The sequence below is a fragment of the Triticum urartu genome, chromosome 1A (assembly GCF_056163025.1).
Source record: "Triticum urartu cultivar PI428250 chromosome 1A, HENAU_Tu73, whole genome shotgun sequence".
Classification (NCBI taxonomy): Eukaryota; Viridiplantae; Streptophyta; class Magnoliopsida; order Poales; family Poaceae; genus Triticum; species Triticum urartu.
The window spans coordinates 44445307-44464437 of NC_141873.1; the positions used below are offsets into that span (position 1 = coordinate 44445307).

A 19131-nucleotide genomic window follows, 5' to 3' on the forward strand; every position below is an offset into this window, starting at 1 on the left:
CCAGAGTGGTACGGTAATCCTGTTCTGGAAGTCATGCTACTAGATCATGATGAACCTACGAACTATGAAGAAGCGATGGTGAGCCCAGATTCCGCAAAGTGGCTTGAAGCCATGAAATCTGAGATGGGATCCATGTATGAGAACAAAGTATGGACTTTGGTTGACTTGCCCGATGATCGGCAAGCAATTGAGAATAAATGGATCTTCAACAAGAAGACTGACGCTGATGGTAATATTACTGTCTACAAAGCTCGACTTGTCGCAAAAGGTTTTCGGCAAGTTCAAGGGATTGACTACGATGAGACCTTCTCACCCGTAGCGATGCTTAAGTCTGTCCGAATCATGTTAGCAATTGCCGCATTTTATGATTATGAAATTTGGCAGATGGATGTCAAAACTGCATTCCTGAATGGATTTCTGGAAGAAGAGTTGTATATGATGCAACTAGAAGGTTTTGTCGATCCAAAGGGTGCTAACAAAGTGTGCAAGCTCCAGTGATCCATTTATGGACTGTTGCAAGCCTCTCGGAGTTGGAATAAACGTTTTGATAGTGTGATCAAAGCATTTGGTTTTTTACAGACTTTTGGAGAAGCCTGTATTTACAAGAAAGTGAGTGGGAGCTCTATGGCATTTCTGATATTATATGTGGATGACATATTACTAATTGGAAATGATGTAGAATTTCTGGATAGCATAAAGGGATACTTGAATAAGAGTTTTTCAATGAAAGACCTCGGTGAAACTGCTTACATATTAGGCATTAAAATCTATAGAGATAGATCAAGACGCTTAATTGGACTTTCACAAACCACATACCTTGACAAAATTTTGAAGAAGTTCAAAATGGATCAAGCAAAGAAAGGGTTCTTGCCTGTGTTACAAGGTGTGAAGTTGAGTAAGACTCAATGCCCGACCACTGCAGAAGATAGAGAGAATATGAAAGATGTTCCCTATGCTTCAGCCATAGGCTCTATCATCTATGCAATGCTGTGTACCAGACCTGATGTGTGCCTTGCTATAAGTCTAGCAGGGAGGTACCAAAGTAATCCAGGAGTGGATCACTGGACAGCGGTCAAGAACATCCTGCAATACCTGAAAAGGACTAAGGATATGTTTCTCATATATGGAGGTGACAAAGAGCTCATCGTAAAAGGTTACGTTGATGCAAGCTTTGACACTGATTCGGACGATTCTAAATTGCAAACCGGATACGTGTTTACATTAAATGGTGGAGCTGTCAGTTGGTGCAGTTCTAAACAAAGCGTAGTAGCGGGATCTACATGTGAAGCGGAGTACATAGCTGCTTCGGAAGCAGCAAATGAAGGAGTCTGGATGAAGGAGTTCATATCCGATCTAGGTGTCATACCTAGTGCATCGGGTCCAATGAAAATCTTTTGTGACAATACTGGTGCAATTGCCTTGGCCATTCCAATATATCAATCTTTATGCCTCGACCATTTCGAGACTCCTCGTCATGTCCGTGATCACATCTGGGACTCCGAACAAACTTCGGTACATCAAAATGCATAAACTCATAATATAACTTTCATCATAACCTTAAGCGTGCGGACCCTACGGGTTCGAGAACTATGTAGACATGACCAAGACACCTCTCTGGTCAATAACTTATAGCGGGACCTGGATGCCCATATTGGCTCCTACATATTCTATGAAGATCTTTATCAGTCAGACTGCATAACAACATACGTTGTTCCCTTTGTCATCGGTATGTTACTTGCCCGAGATTCGATCGTCGGTATCTCAATACCTAGTTCAATCTCGTTACCGGCAAGTCTCTTTACTCGTTTCGTAATACATCATCCTGCAACTAACTCATTAGTTGCAATGCTTGCAAGGCTTAAGTGATGTGCATTACCGAGAGGGCCCAGAGATACCTCTCCGACAATCGGAGTGACAAATCCTAATCTCGAAATACGCCAACCCAACAAGTACCTTCGGAGACACCTGTAGAGCATCTTTATAATCACCCAGTTACGTTGTGACATTTGGTAGCACACAAAGTGTTCCTCCGGTAAACGGGAGTTGCATAATCTCATAGTCATAGGAACATGTATAAGTCATGAAGAAAGCAATAGCAACAAACTAAACGATCAAGCGCTAAGCTAACGGAATGGGTCAAGTCAATCACATCATTCTCCTAATGATGTGACCCCGTTAATCAAATGACAACTCATGTCTATGGTTAGGAAACAAAACCATATTTGATCAATGAGCTAGTCAAGTAGAGGCATACTAGTGACATACTGTTTGTCTATGTATTCACACATGTATTATGTTTCCGGTTAATACAATTCTTGTTGGAAATATGCCCTAGAGGCAATAATAAAATGGTTATTATTATATTTCTTTGTTCATGATAATTGTCTATTGTTCATGCTATAATTGTCTTATCCGGAAATCGCAATACATGTGTGAATACATAGACCACAACACATCCCTAGTGAGCCTCTAGTTGACTAGCTCGTTGATCAAAAGATAGTCATGGTTTCCTGACTATGGACATTGGATGTTGATAATGGGATCACATCATTAGGAGAATGATGTGATGGACAAGACCCAATCCTAAGTATAGCTCAAAGATCGTGTAGTTCGTTTGCTATAGCTTTTCCGAATGTCAAGTATCATTTCCTTAGACCATGAGATTGTGCAACTCCCGGATACGGTAGGAGTGCTTTGGGTGTGCCAAATGTCAGAACGTAACTGGGTGACTATAAAGGTACACTACAGGTATCTCCGAAAGTGTCTGTTGGGTTGGCACGAATCGAGACTAGGATTTGTCACTCCGTATGACGGAGAGGTATCTCTGGGCCCACTCGGTAATGCATCATCATAATGAGCTAAATGTGACCAAGTGGTTGATCACGGGATCATGCATTACGGTACGAGTAAAGTGACTTGCCAGTAACGAGATTGAACAAGGTATTGGGATACTGACGATCGAGTCTCGGGCAAGTAACGTACCGATTGACAAAGGGAATTGTATACGGGATTGATTGAATCCTCGACATCGTGGTTCATATGATGAGATCATCGAGGAGCATGTGGGAGCCAACATGGGTATCCAGATCCTGCTGTTGGTTATTGACCGGAGAGTCGTCTCGGTCATGTCTACGTGTCTCCCGAACCCGTAGGGTCTACACACTTAAGGTTTGGTGATGCTAGGGTTGTTGAGATATTAGTATACGGTAACCCGAAAGTTGTTCGTAGTCCCGGATGAGATCCCGGACATCACGAGGAGTTCCGGAATGGTCCGGAGGTGAAGATTTATATATATGAAGTTAAGTTTCGGCCATCGGGAAAGTTTGGGGGGTAATCGGTATTGTACCGGGACCACCGGAAGGGTCCCGGGGGTCCACCGGGTGGGGCCACCTATCTCGGAGGGCCCCATGGGCTGAAGTGGGAGGGGAACCAGCCCCTAGTGGGCTGGTGCGCCCCCCCCCATGGGCCTCCCCTGCGCCTAGGGTTGGAAACCCTAGGGGTGGGGGCGCCCCACTTGGCTTGGGGGGCACTCCGCCCCCCTTGGCCGCTGCCCCCCCTTGGATATTGCATCTCCTAGGGCCGCCGCCCCCCCCCCCTAGGGGTCCTATATATAGTGGGGGGAGGGAGGGCGGCCGCACCCTAGCCCCTGGCGCCTCCCTCTCCCTCCCGTGACACTCCTCCCTCTCCCTGAGCTTGGCGAAACCCTGCCGAGATCACCGTTGCTTCCACCACCACACCGTCGTGCTGCTGGATCTTCATCAACTTCTCCTTCCCCCTTGCTGGATCAAGTTGGAGGAGACGTCTTCCCAACCGTACGTGTGTTGAACGCGGAGGTGTCGTCCATTCGGCACTAGGTCATTGGTGATCTGGATCACGACGAGTACGACTCCATCAACCCCGTTCTCTTGAACGCTTCCGCGCGCGATCTACAAGGGTATGTAGATGCACTCCCCTCTCCCTCGTTGCTAGATGACAACATAGATTGATCTTGGTGATGCGTAGAAAATTTTAAAATTCTGCTACGTTCCCCAACAGTGGCATCATGAGCTAGGTCTATGCGTAGTTTCTATGCACGAGTAGAACACAAAGCAGTTGTGGGCGTGGATATTGTCAATTTGCTTGCCGTTACTAGTCTTATGTAACACCCTCGATGCGACTATATCTCCCACGTGTCGGGGCACGACTTAGAGGCATAATCGCATTGAAGGCATATGTCGCAAGTAAGGCAATCTTCACAACATCCCATGTAATATAGTTAATAACAGGGGAGATAACATAGTTGGCTTACACTCGCCATGTCAATCAAGTACATAAATAACATTACATCATCCAAACACTCATGGCCCGACTACGGCGCAAAAATAAAAGATAACCCAACATGCGACACGGTCCCAATCAACCCCAACTGGGAACCACTACTGATCATCAGGAAAGGAAACATAGTAACATTGAGAGTCCTCGTCGAACTCCCACTTGAGCTCGAGCGCGTCACCTGGAGCGGAATCATCAGGCCCTGCATCTGGTGTAATAGTAATCTGTGAGCCACAGGGACTCAGCAATCTCGCACCCTCGCGATCAAGACTATTTAAGCTTATAGGTAAGGCAAGGTAAAAATATATGTGGAGCTGCAACAAGCGACTAGCATATATGGTGTCTATCCTGTTCGCAAAAGAGAGCGAGAAGAGAAGGCGAAGCGCGAGCGAGAAGCTAGAGAACAACCTGCGCAAACATTACTCCAACACCGTGTCCGCTTCCCGGACTCCGCCGAGAAGAGGCCATCACGGCAACACACTCAGTTGATTCATTTTAGTTAAGTTAAGGTTCAAGTTATCTACAACCGGACATTAACAAATTCCCATCTGCCCATAACCGCGGGCACGGCTTTCGAAAGTTCAAATCCCTGCAGGGGAGTCCCAACTTAGCCCATAACAAGCTCTCACGGTCAACGAAGGAATAGACCTCCTCCCAAGACGTTCCGATCAGACTTGGTATCTCGGTTCTTCAAGACACTTCGACAGGTTAAAACAAGACCAGCAACACCGCCCGAATGTGCCGACAAATCCCGATAGGAGCTACACATATCTCGTTCTCAGGGCACACTCAAATGAGACTAGCTACGAGTAAAACCAACCCTCAAGTTTCCCCGAGGTGGCCCCGCAGGCAGCTTAGTTCGGACCAACACTCAGAGGAGCACTGGCCCGGGGGGTTTAAATAAGATGACCCTCGGGCTCCGGAAACCCAAGGGAAAAAGAGGCTAGGTGGCAAATGGTAAAACCAAGGTTGGGCATTGTTGGAAAAGCTTTAATCAAGGCGAACTATCGAGGGGTTCCCATTATAACCCAACCGCGTAAGGAACGCAAAATCCGGGAACATAACACCGATATGACGGAAACTAGGGCGGCAAGAGTGGAACAAAACACTAGGCGAGAGGCCGAGCCTTCCACCCTTTACCAAGTATATAGATGCATTAAGATAACAACATAATATAATGATACCCAGCAAGTAAATAAATGTTCCAACAAGGAACGGCCTCCAATCTTCACCTGCAACTAGCAACGCTATAAGAGGGGCTGAGCAAAGCGGTAACATAGCCAATCAACGGTTTGCTAGGACATGGTAGGTTAGAGGTTTGACATGGCAATTTGGGAGGCTTGAAAGCAAGTGGTAGGCATCGTAGCATTGGCATAGCAAAAGAGCGAGCAATCTAGCATAGCAAAGATAGTAGTGATTTCGAGGGTATGATCATCTTGCCTGCACAGTTGTCAGAGTTGACTGGATCCTCGACAGCAAACTCAACGGGCTCCTCGTTAGTGAACTCGTCTCCCGGATCTACCCAAACAAGACAAACAAGCAACAAGGACACAATCAACCACGTGCAAGACTCAAACAATATGATGCAAAGATGGTATGCTATGCGGGATGCGATGCGGGATGCATATGCAAGATTTGACAAGGGATGCATGAACCTGGCCTCAACTTGGGAATCCAAGTGTGCCAATGGAAAGATGAGATGAAATCGCTTGAAAACTATATAAAGAACGCCGGAATCGGAGTTACGGTTTGGAAATGGCAAGCGATTCAAATATGACACCGGTCTGCGATTTACAGCAAGTAGCCATCTAAATGCAATGAAATGAACATGTTACGGCACCCAAACATGACAACAAAATACATGGCAGGGATGCATTCAAGATTCTTAACAAAAGTCTAGCACTGAGCTACGGCCAATTCATCCATTAACAGGTTCAAACAAGCATGGCAAAAATGCATATGACAAACAGATTTCAGACTTAGTGAAATTAACGCTTGTCTGAAATTTCAGATCAGGTAGCACTCTTCGGAGCAACAAAACTACATGCTACAGGACTTTAACATGGCAAGGTAAAGCATGGCATGGAGATACTCAAAGAGCTTAACAAAAGTCCCTTAGTGACCTTGAGCCAAAAGGGATCAGAAAATACAATTGCAAGCATGTGAACATGGCAAAAACATAATCAGTTCTCAGACTTAGTGAAAACTGGCACATGCTGAAAACAGATATCAAGTAGGCATGTTTACGAGCTCGATGCACTCACCACAGAGAAAGTCATGAAAATCTAAGCATACACCCATCAAGAATACACAAAATTCAAGCTATACATGGCAAGATCAATAACATAGCATGCACGGATCAACTACAACATCATCGGCAAAATTGCAAACAAGTTGACAATCTGCCCAGATTCACAAAGTAGCAAAAGTAGAGCTCGATTGACTCAAGCTAGGTTGCTCCATAATTGCAAAAAAAGACATGGATGGATAGAGCACTACAATATTAACAAAACATCCTTACTGATCATCCTCAAAAGAGGCACGGATCTCTAGGAAACAATATGAACATAAGGCCATATGAGATAAACAGCTCAAGGACTTGGTGGGAATGCTAAGTCCCTGAAATCAGCACTAACAAGTGCCTCACTTTGCAAGCTTGTGCTAGTCACCACACACATCACAAAATTACATGGATTGCACCTCTGGAAATATGGCAAAACCCTTAGCAAAACACATGTAGAACTCATGGGCATATCATGCACACAATAATCATGGCAAAAATGACAAATATCTAAATGGAGCAGCAGATCTACAAATATCTCAAGTAGCCCTCTTCTAACAGCATTTCGGGCATCAAGATGAACTCAAATGAAAATGATGCAATGGAATGAAATGATGTACTCTCTGAGATGAACATTTTGATATGCCATATGCATGAATCGGAGCTATGGATGCAAAGTTACGGCACGATGAACATGGGCACTTGAAACTGGAAAAAATCGGGGACTTAGTAGAATTCGACCTCCGGATCTAGGGTTTGACCGCGGCATGGATTTCAAAGATGGCCGGAATCTTCGCCGGAATCACTATAGACGATCGGATCCGGCGACGTGGGACTTGCCGGTGACCGGACTTGGCGAGGACGGCGATGGCCGCGACACCGCCGGGCGGTGAGGCGCGGTGGCCTCGGGGCGGCGCGAAAGCCGAGGCGAGGCGGGGCGGAGTGGCGGCTGGAGATGACGGCGGTGCGCGGCGAGGCTACGACCGGCGATGGCGGTGGCGAGGCGGCGCAGCGAGGCGCGGGCGGCGGGGAGCGAAGGAGGCGGGCAGCGGCTTCGGGGCCTCGGGGGCCGGAGCTGGGCCTGGCGGGCCCGCGCGGGTGGCGGCGCGGCGATGTGGGCACGCTGCCACATGGTGGTGCGGGATTGGCCCGGGTGGGGCGGCGGACGTGTCCGGCCGGGGACGGACATGTCTGGCCGGCGCGAGGTGGATTTTTCTAGGGTTTCGGGGAGGGGATCCGAGATTTTCGGGGAGGAGGCTATATTTATAGGTAGAGGGAGCTAGGAGAGTCCAAATGAGGTGCGGTTTTCGGCCACGCGATCGTGATCGAACGCTCTAGATGATGGAGAAGGCTTAGGTGGGTTTTGGGCCAATTTGGAGGGGTGTTGGGCTGCAACACACGCGAGGCCTTATCGGTCCCTCGGTTAACCGTTGGAGCATCAAACGAAGTCCAAATGGTACGAAACTTGACAGGCGGTCTACCGGTAGTAAACCAAGGCCGCTTGGCAAGTCTCGGTCCAATCCGGAAATGTTTAATCCCCACACACGAAAGAAAGGTAGAAATGACCACCGCAGGAGAACGAAGCGCCGGAAAGCAAAACGGACAACGGGGAAAATGCTCGAATGCATGAGATGAACACGTATGCAAATGCAATGCACATGATGACATGATATGAGATGCATAACAACGACCACAACACACGGAGGCAAAAACCCGAACCCGAGAAAATAAAATAACTTAACGCCGGAAACGGCAAGAGTTGGAGTACAAATTGGGAAAGTTACATCCGGGGTGTTACATCTTATCTTGATTCGGCGGCATCGTGGGATGAAGCGGCCCAGACCGACCTTACACGTACGCTTACGTGAGACTGGTTCCACCGATTGACATGCACTAGTTGCATAAGGTGGCTAGCGGGTGTCTATCTCTCCCACTTTAGTCGGATCGGATTCGATGAAAAGGGTCCCTATGAAGGGTAAATAGAAATTGGCATATCACGTTGTGGTTTTGGCGTAGGTAAGAAACGTTCTTGCTAGAAACCTATAGCAGCCACGTAAAAACTTGCAACAACAATTAGAGGACGTCTAACTTGTTTTTGCAGCATGTGACGTGTGATGTGATATGGCCAAAAGGATGTGATGAATGATATATGTGATGTATGAGATTGATCATGTTCTTGTAATAGGAATCACGACTTGCATGTCGATGAGTATGACAACCGGCAGGAGCCATACGAGTTGTCTTAATTTATTTATGACCTGCGTGTCAACATAAACGTCATGTAATTACTTTACTTTATTGCTAAAGCGTTAGCCATAGTAGTAGAAGTAATAGATGACGAGACAACTTCAAGAAGACACGATGATGGAGATCATGATGATGGAGATCATGGTGTCATGTCGGTGACAACGATGATCATGAAGCCCCGAAGATGGAGATCAAAAGGAGCAAATGATATTGGCCATATCATGTCACTATTTGATTGCATGTGATGTTTATCATGTTTTGCATCTTATTTGCTTAGAACGACGGTAGCTTAAATAAGATGATCCCTCATAATAATTTCAAGAAAGTGTTCCCCCTAACTGTGCACCGTTGCGAAGGTTCGTTGTTTCGAAGCACCACGTGATGATCGGGTGTGATAGATTCTAACGTTCGAATACAACGGGTGTAAGCCAGATTTACACACACAATACACTTAGGTTGACTTGACGAGCCTAGCATGTACAGACATGGCCTCGGAACACGGAAGACCGAAAGGTCGAGCATGAGTCGTATAGAAGATACGATCAACATGAAGATGTTCACCGATGTTGACTAGTCCGTCTCACATGATGATCAAACACGGCCTAGTTGACTCGGATCATGTTTCACTTAGATGACTAGAGGGATGTCTATCTGAGTGGGAGTTCATTGAATAATTTGATTAGATGAACTTAATTATCATGAACTTAGACTAAAATCTTTACACTATGTCTTGTAGATCAAATGGCCCACGCTAATGTTGCCCTCAACTTCAATGCGTTCCTAGAGAAAACCAAGCTGAAAGATGATGGCAGCAACTATACGGACTGGGTCCGGAACCTGAGGATCATCCTCATAGCTGCCAAGAAAGATTATGTCCTAGAAGCACCGCTAGGTGACGCACCCATCACAGAGAACCAAGACGTTATGAACGCTTGGCAGTCACGTGCTGATGATTACTCCCTCGTTCAGTGCGGCATGCTTTACAGCTTAGAACCGGGGCTCCAAAAGTGTTTTGAGCGACACGGAGCATATGAGATGTTCGAAGAGCTAAAAATGGTTTTCCAAGCTCATGCCCGGGTCGAGAGATATGAAGTCTCCGACAAGTTCTTCAGTTGTAAGATGGAGGAAAATAGTTCTGTCAGTGAGCACATACTCAAAATGTCTGGGTTGCATAACCGCTTGACTCAGCTGGGAGTTAATCTCCTGGATGACGCGGTCATTGACAGAATCCTTCAGTCGCTTGCACCAAGCTACAAGAGCTTTGTGATGAACTTCAATATGCAGGGGATGGAAAAGACCATTCCTGAGGTATATTCAATGCTGAAATCAGCGGAGGTGGAAATCAAAAAGGAACATCAAGTGTTGATGGTGAATAAAACCACTAAGTTCAAGAAAGGCAAGGGTAAAAAGAACTTCAAGAAGGACGGCAAGGGAGTTGCCGCGCCCGGTAAGCAAGCTGCTGGGAAGAAGTCAAAGAATGGACCCAATCCTGAGACTGAGTGTTTTTATTGCAAGGGAAGTGGTCACTGGAAGCGGAACTGCCCCAAATACTTAGCGGACAAGAAGGCCGGCAACACTAAAGGTATATGTGATATACATGTAATTAATGTGTACCTTACCAGTACTCGTAGTAGCTCCTGGGTATTTGATACCGGTGCGGTTGCTCACATTTGTAACTCAAAGCAGGAGCTGCGGAATAAGCGAAGACTGGCGAAGGACGAGGTGACGATGCGCGTCGGGAATGGTTCCAAGGTCGATGTGATCGCCGTCGGCACACTACCTCTACATTTACCTACAGGATTAGTTTTAAACCTCAATAATTGTTATTTAGTGCTAGCTTTGAGCATGAACATTGTATCAGGATCTCGTTTAATTCGAGATAGCTACTCATTTAAATCCGAGAATAATGGTTGTTCTATTTATATGAGAGATATGTTTTATGGTCATGCTCCGCTGGTGAATGGTTTATTATTAATGAATCTTGAGCGTAATGTTACACATATTCATAGTGTGAATACCAAAATATGTAAGGTTGATAATGATAGTCCCACATACTTGTGGCATTGCCGCCTTGGTCACATAGGTGTCAAACGCATGAAGAAGCTCCATGCAGATGGACTTTTGGAGTCTCTTGATTATGAATCATTTGACACGTGCGAACCATGCCTCATGGGTAAAATGACCAAGACTCCATTCTTAGGAACAATGGAGCGAGCAACCAACTTATTGGAAATCATACATACTGATGTGTGCGGTCCAATGAGTGTTGAGGCTCGCGGTGGCTATCGTTACGTTCTCACCCTCACTGATGACTTGAGTAGATATGGGTATGTCTACTTAATGAAACACAAGTCTGAGACCTTTGAAAAGTTCAAGGAATTTTAGAGTGAGGTTGAGAATCAACGTGACAAGAAAATCAAGTTCTTGCGATCAGATCGTGGGGGAGAATACTTGAGTCACGAATTTGGCACACACTTAAGGAAATATGGAATAGTTTCACAACTCACGCCGCCTGGAACACCTCAGCGTAATGGTGTGTTCGAACGTCGTAATCGCACTCTATTGGATATGGTGCGATCTATGATGTCTCTTACCGATTTACCGCTGTCATTTTGGGGCTATGCTTTAGAGACTGCCGCATTCACTTTAAATAGGGCTCCGTCGAAATCCGTTGAGACGACACCGTATGAATTATGGTTTGGGAAGAAACCTAAGCTGTCGTTTCTAAAAGTTTGGGGATGCGATGCTTATGTCAAGAAACTTCAACCTGAAAAGCTCGAACCCAAGTCGGAAAAATGCGTCTTCATAGGATACCCTAAAGAAACTATTGGGTATACCTTCTACCTCAGATCCGAAGGCAAGATCTTTGTTGACAAGAATGGATATTTTCTAGAGAAAGAGTTTCTCTCGAAAGAAATAAGTGGGAGGAAAGTAGAACTCGATGAAGTATTACCTCTTGAACCGGTAAGTGGCGCAGCTCAAGAAAATGTTCCTGAGGTGCCTGCACCGACTAGAGAGGAAGTTAATGATGATGATCATGAAACTTCAGATCAAGTTGCTACTGAACTTCGTAGGTCCACAAGGACACGTTCCGCACCAGAGTGGTACGGCAACCCTGTCTTGGAAGTCATGTTGTTAGACAACGGTGAACCTTCGAACTATGAAGAAGCGATGGCGGGCCCAGATTCTGACAAATGGCTGGAAGCCATGAAATCCGAGATAGGATCCATGTATGAAAACGAAGTATGGACTTTGACTGACTTGCCCGATGATCAGCGAGCCATAGAAAATAAATGGATCTTTAAGAAGAAGACAGGCGCGGATGGTAATGTAACCATCTATAAAGCTCGGCTTGTCGCTAAGGGTTATCGACAAGTTCAAGGGGTTGACTACAATGAGACTTTCTCACCCGTAGTGAAGCTGAAGTCCGTCCAAATCATGTTAGCAATTGCCGCGTTCTATGATTATGAGATATGGCAAATGGACGTCAAAACAGTATTCCTTAATGGTTTCCTTAAGGAAGAATTGTATATGATACAGCCGGAAGGTTTTGTCGATCCTAAGAATGCTGACAAGGTGTGCAAGCTCCAACGCTCGATTTATGGGCTGGTGCAAGCATCTCGGAGTTGGAACATTCGTTTTGATGAGATGATCAAAGCATTTGGGTTTACGCAGACTTATGGAGAAGCCTGCATTTACAAGAAAGTGAGTGGGAGCTCTGTAGCATTTCTCATATTGTATGTGGATGACATACTGTTGATGTGAAATGATATAGAATTCTTGGAAAGCATAAAGGCCTACTTGAACAAGTGTTTTTCAATGAAGGATCTTGGAGAAGCTGCTTATATATTAGGCATCAAGATCTATAGAGATAGATCGAGACGCCTCATTGGTCTTTCACAGAGTACGTACCTTGACAAGATATTGAAGTTCAAAATGGATCAGTCAAAGAAGGGGTTCTTGCCTGTATTGCAAGGTACGATATTGAGCACAGCTCAATGCCCGACCACGGCAGAAGATAGAGAAAAGATGAGTGTCGTCCCCTATGCCTCGGCCATAGGGTCTATCATGTATGCTATGCTATGTACCAGACCTGATGTAAACCTTGTCGTAAGTTTGGTAGGAAGGTACCAAAGTAATCCCGGCATGGAACACTGGACAGCGGTCAAGAATATCCTAAAGTACCTGAAGAGGACTAAGGATATGTTTCTCGTTTATGGAAGTGACGAAGAGCTCGTCGTAAAGGGTTACGTCGATGCTAGCTTCGACACAGATCTGGATGACTCTAAGTCACAAACCGGATACATTTATATTTTGAATGGTGGGGCAGTAAGCTGGTGCAGTTGCAAGCAAAGCGTTGTGGCGGGATCTACATGTGAAGCGGAGTACATGGCAGCCTCGGAGGCAGCACAAGAGGCAATCTGGGTGAAGGAGTTCATTACCGACCTAGGAGTCATACCCAATGCGTCGGGCCCGATGACTCTCTTCTGTGACAACACTGGAGCTATTGCCCTTGCCAAGGAGCCCAGGTTTCACAGGAAGACCAGGCATATCAAGCGTCGCTTCAACTCCATTCGTGAAAGTGTTCAAAACGGAGACATAGATATTTGTAAAGTACATACAGACCTGAATGTGGCAGATCTGTTGACTAAACCTCTCCCTAGAGCAAAACATGATCAACACCAGAACTGCATGGGTGTTCGATTCATCACAATGTAACTAGACTATTGACTCTAGTGCAAGTGGGAGACTGCTGGAAATATGCCCTAGAGGCAATAATAAAATGGTTATTATTATATTTCTTTTTTCATGATAATTGTCTATTATTCATGCTATAATTGTGTTATCCAGAAATCGTAATACATGTGTGAATACATAGACCACAACACGTTCCTAGTGAGCCTCTAGTTGACTAGCTCGTTGATCAAAAGATAGTCATGGTTTCCTGACTATGGACATTGGATGTCATTGATAACGGGATCACATCATTAGGAGAATGATGTGATGGACAAGGCCCAATCCTAAGAATAGCTCAAAGATCGTGTAGTTCGTTTGCTATAGCTTTTCCGAATGTCAAGTATCATTTCCTTAGACCATGAGATTGTGCAACTCCCGGATACCGTAGGAGTGCTTTGGGTGTGCCAAACGTCACAACGTAACTGGGTGACTATAAAGGTACACTACAGGTATCTCCGAAAGTGTCTGTTGGGTTGGCACGAATCGAGACTAGGATTTGTCACTCCGTATGACGAAGAGGTATCTCTGGGCCCACTCGGTAATGCATCATCATAATGAGCTCAATGTGACCAAGTGGTTGATCACGAGATCATGCATTACGGTACGAGTAAAGTGACTTGCCGGTAACGAGATTGAACGAGGTATTGGGATACCGACGATCGAGTCTCGGGCAAGTAACGTACCGATTGACAAAGGGAATTGTATACGGGATTGATTGAATCCTCGGCATCGTGGTTCATCCGATGAGATCATCGAGGAGCATGTGGGAGCCAACATGGGTATCCAGATCCCGCTGTTGGTTATTGACTGGAGAGTCATCTCGGTCATGTCTGCGTGTCTCCCGAACCCATAGGGTCTACACACTTAAGGTTCGGTGACGCTAGGGTTGTTGAGATATTAGTATACGGTAACCCGAAAGTTGTTCAGCGTCCCGGATGAGATCCCGGACGTCACGAGGAGTCCTGGAATGGTTCGGAGGTGAAGATTTATATATAGGAAGTTAAGTTTCGGCCATCGGGGAAGTTTCGGGGGTAATCGGTATTGTACCGGGACCACCGGAAGGGTCCCAGGGGTCCACCGGGTGGGGCCACCTATCCCGGAGGGCCCCATGGGCTGAAGTGGGAGGGGAACCAGCCCCTAGTGGGCTGATGCGACCCCCCCCCCATGGGCCTCCCCTGCGCCTACGGTTGGAAACCCTAGGGGTGGGGGCGCCCCACTTGGCTTGGGGGGCACTCCACCCCCCTTGGCCACCGCCCCCCCTTGGAGATTGCATCTCCTAGGGCCGGCGCCCCCCCTAGGGGTCCTATATATAGTGGGGGGAGGGAGGGCAGCCGCACCCTAGCCCCTGGCACCTCCCTCTCCCTCCCGTGACACTCCTCCCTCTCCGTGAGCTTGGCGAAGCCCTGCCGAGATCACCGTTGCTTCCACCACCACGTCGTCGTGCTGCTGAATCTTCATCAACTTCTCCTTCCCCCTTGCTGGATCAAGTTGGAGGAGACGTCTTCCCAACCGTACGTGTGTTGAACGCGGAGGTGTCGTCCGTTCGGCACTAGGTCATCGGTGATTTGGATCACGACAAGTACAACTCCATCAACCCCGTTCTCTTGAACGCTTCCGCGCGCGATCTACAAGGGTATGTAGATGCACTCCCCTCTCCCTCGTTGCTAGATGACTCCATAGATTGATCTTGGTGATGCATAGAAAATTTTAAAATTCTGCTACGTTCCCCAACAATTCTAGCATGAATAATAAACATTTATCATGATATAAGGAAATAAATAATAAATTTATTATTGCCTCTAGGGCATATTTCCTTCAAAGGCGAAGTTCATTGCAGGAAGAATCATTCCAGCTATTGCAACTACAATGGCCATGGCCACATGCCTTGTGTGCCTTGAGCTTTACAAGGTTCTGGCAGGTGATCACGCAGTTGAAGACTATCGCAATACATTTGCAAGCTTGGGACTACCAATGTTCTCCATGGCTGAACCTGTTCCGCCCAAGGTGGTGAAGCATCAAGACTTGAGATGGACAATGTGGGACCGATGTCTATCAAGGACAACATTACTGTCGCCAGAACTACCTAAGCGGTTAAGCGGCAAGGTCCTGACTACTTACAGTGTCTCTTGTGGCACATCCTTGCTATACCAACACCATGGTCCCGATGCACAGGGATCTAGATAGATGTTCTAGCATACAGGAAGCATTTTGATTTTGTTGTGGCTTGTGAGGATGATAAGGGGAACGACATTTATCTCTCCCTTATCTCCATTTACATCCGATAGGCAGGCGTTGTCACTCTATTGTGAGGATAGACGATTGTGCAAAGAATTCATGTGGAGAGATGTTTGAAACATTCCTACTCTTCTTGGTCGGTTTGGTTTCTTTTTGCATTGGTAGCCTAGATAGATATCCATGACGTTTTGTGTGGGTCCTTCCGCTCTGTTGTTGCATGCCAAGTATTTGCATGTGTGCGATGTTGTCTGATATTTTGATGAATGAACCATAGCCTATCCACTGGGTAGCATGGGATTGATATTTTGGGGTTGCTTGAAGATGTGTTCATCGAGTCATTACAATTTTTACCTCACATACATCAGTACCTCACTGCAACCATCACTTTATTCTTCTTTATCCCTGGAGTTAAGCTATGAACATACTGTTGTTGTGGTTAAGCAAAACTGTATCTAGCAGTTTTGCAAAAAAATCAACTTGGCTGATCCCTTTTCATTGCTTTGACATAATGGAAATACAAGAGCTAGCCAATTTGTAGCCAGCAAGTTCAAAGCGAGGTTCAGGAAGCAGGAAATGGAAAAGAGTTGAGTTTCTACATGTGCCAATCCAAACACATGCTATGGAGCCAAAACTTAATGGCAACAAATGCTCCCCTCGGCCGACACCACCCCTCGGGAGGCGGCAGACCCATGTGGCGGGGAGGTGCGACGGTGTTGGTGGTGGCTGGGTCCGGACGGAATCGGTCGGATTCAGTGCGGCAGCGGCGGCGACAGGATTTGGCTACAGGGGGCTGTGGTAAAGAGGCGGTTGGGCAGCGAGGGGTTGATTGGCATTTTTGGGCAGCAACCTTGCATATATGTAGCCGGTTGTGCCCTGTTTTTTGGGCTATGCTACGCAAAAACGTTTTTGACCATGTTGGAGTTTTTGGGCAGCTATTAGAGAGGTTTTTTGGCCTCCAGAAGCCTAAAAGGGCAGGGTTGCCCTATTGTTGGATATGCTCTTATGAGCATGGTTACTATATACCGTTTTGTATGGCATATGCACGGTTTTAGGTTGTCAATTTGACTACTGAAACACGTCTTGCACGTCATTAAAAAATATATCCTTAGATTCGTTGTAGAATGAAGCTTTAAAGTGTTCTTTTAATAGGATCATTCCAACATGAAGGTAAATGTGTAGATCAGCATTGCATTGTATGCAATTTTTTCCCTACGCAGGAAGGTACATTGCAAGATTAGTTTTAAAAACGGTGATCCATACAATGGTCTAGAGGGAGAAATTCATAGAGAAATGGAGTGTACACACATGACTTTCTCCCGAAAAAAAAGAAAGTAAACATAAAATGGCAAAAACACACTGTTCCATAAATAAATCCCCAAAAAAGACATAAAGCATAGGGGGAAACCTCATTGTACCCCCCCCCTGAATTCACGCGTACACACGCTCTCACGCGTACACACGCTCCCCCCCCCCCCCCCCCGGTTACTTATCAATGACACATCCATCTATTTCCCCTTTAGCCCATGCTTTAAATGCCGCAAGCAAACCCACCCTCGTCCTCTCCGTATCTTAGATCTCGTCCTCACCACACCCTTCTCATTGTCGCCGCAGCCAGATCTAGATCGGCTGCAAAAGCGGCGATCGTGGGCACGACATCGCCCCCGGCCATGGTGAACTCGGTGGAGCCGTCGCCTGCGGCTTTCCCATCAGATCTCACCAAGGAAGGTGGGGCTAGGGGGGCAGGTGACGGAGCCGCAGAGGTAGATCCAACACCGTCGAGTGCCCACCGAGGGAGGCTGGTGTCACTGCCATCAATGCTCAAGCCATGGGGGAGTCAACGGCGGCTGCGGTGCGTTCCCGTCAACCGCCATGGCAAAATTATTGCCTCGGACACGGGATCCTCCTCGAATCAGCAATATGATGTCAACGAGAGGCTACAGCTTGGCCTTGGCAAGGTGGCAGAGCCATCGGGCACCGGCAACCCCGTAGTCGACAAGTACCCTGAGGTCACCGAGGCGGTTTCTCCACAGCCGTTGAAGGCACGCCCTGGTCGCCCACGTCGACTTGCGATGCCATCCCTCGTGGCCACGACCGCTGCGAGCGCGTCACAGCAGGCGTTTGAGCGCGAGCGGCGGTCGGTCCGCGCAGATGCGCTCAAGAGGCCGCAGTTCTCCGTATCACTCTCCGTGAAAGAGATTGAGGAAGACATCTACGGCCTCACCGGTGCACTCCCGTGTAGCCGCCCTCGCGGTCGGCCCCGCAAAGTGCAAAAGCAGATCGATGTGAGTTCCCGTGCCTCCTCTGCTCCCTCCCCTGACCCCCTTACATTCCAGCCCCTGCTGCTCCTCCCTAGGAACCCATTTTAATTCCATAAACGCTCTTGTCCCCAGCTGCTATTTCCTGGCGCGCGGTTATCGCAGATCAACGTGGAGTCCTACCGGGTGCCGGACAATCGCTGACCCTGTCAACTCAACAAGCGCCTCGACCCAACAGTAAGCAAGCAAAGTGGATTCGCAGATCACAATTCACCTTCAATTGGGTGCTGCCATTGTTAGCTACATAATCCATCGATTAATTGTTCAGATAGAGTCAGAGTTGGTATGTATGGATCCCACCAGGAAACTAGTTGTAAGCAGCAAGTGATGACTTGTTAGTGATTTCTAATTTTGAGTTGTACTCTTTGATATTCATTTCCATAATAGCACTAGTGGTGGTTCGTTACTTTGGTATCATCAGCAATTGGAAGGACGTAATGTGGTGTACTAGTAATTGCATTTCTCTTGATGCTCGAGTTAGTATGTTCGTTGATGATAGTACATTCATTCATATACATCCCTATTGCAATCTCAATGCTAGTACCAGCTTCAGTGCATACAATTTCTTGCTATTTTTTCTCTAGAAGATGATTTTGCTAGCTAACTGCTATGGCAAGTGCCGGTACTGCTTGGTCGCATTGTAGCTGGTTGACATGTGGGGCCGGGACCAAAAAGTTTCGAAAACCCTGGCACCGCGTGGCCTTGCCAATGGGTGATGCGTAGTTCGTCACTTGTTTCCTGATTCCTCATGGGGTTGGCGTGTCTGGGAGACCCGAGTGAGGTAATTGAATGACATACATGTATCCAAACCCTTGGTGGTCCCTATCATCGTCCTGGAGCGTCCCAGGGTTCGATGACGCCGCATGGTTCATGCGCTTTCTGGGTGTGAGTGGGGCTGATGGATGGGCACAGTTCGTGCACGCGTTTTTGATGGGATCAAGGGGGGTTATTTCTTTGTTTTACCAAAGCGACTATTCCTACAGTTTTCATGTCTTTTGTGACAAT

At 46.9% G+C, this 19131-nt stretch overlaps 1 protein-coding gene and 1 pseudogene across 1 annotated transcript; both read left to right on the forward strand.

Moving 5' to 3' along the window:
- Positions 1-15861, forward strand: part of LOC125532665 (ubiquitin-activating enzyme E1 3-like) — a 57848-nt pseudogene extending 41987 nt beyond the window's left edge.
- Positions 15862-17326: 1465 nt separating this feature from the next.
- On the forward strand, positions 17327-18639 carry LOC125550065 (uncharacterized). The gene is made up of 2 exons (XM_048713015.2): positions 17327-18093; positions 18202-18639. Exons 1-2 carry the CDS (start codon positions 17344-17346, stop codon positions 18268-18270), a joined length of 819 nt encoding a protein of 272 aa, XP_048568972.2. The 5' UTR covers positions 17327-17343; the 3' UTR covers positions 18271-18639.
- The last annotated feature ends 492 nt before the right edge of the window (positions 18640-19131 follow it).

Bases quoted from the DNA above. Each gene is read 5' to 3' on its own strand.
- LOC125550065 (XM_048713015.2), top strand. From the start codon at position 17,344: ATGCCGCAAGCAAACCCACCCTCGTCCTCTCCGTATCTTAGATCTCGT. The intron at 18,094-18,201 runs GTGAGTTCCCGT...TCTTGTCCCCAG, and splicing joins AAGTGCAAAAGCAGATCGAT to CTGCTATTTCCTGGCGCGCG.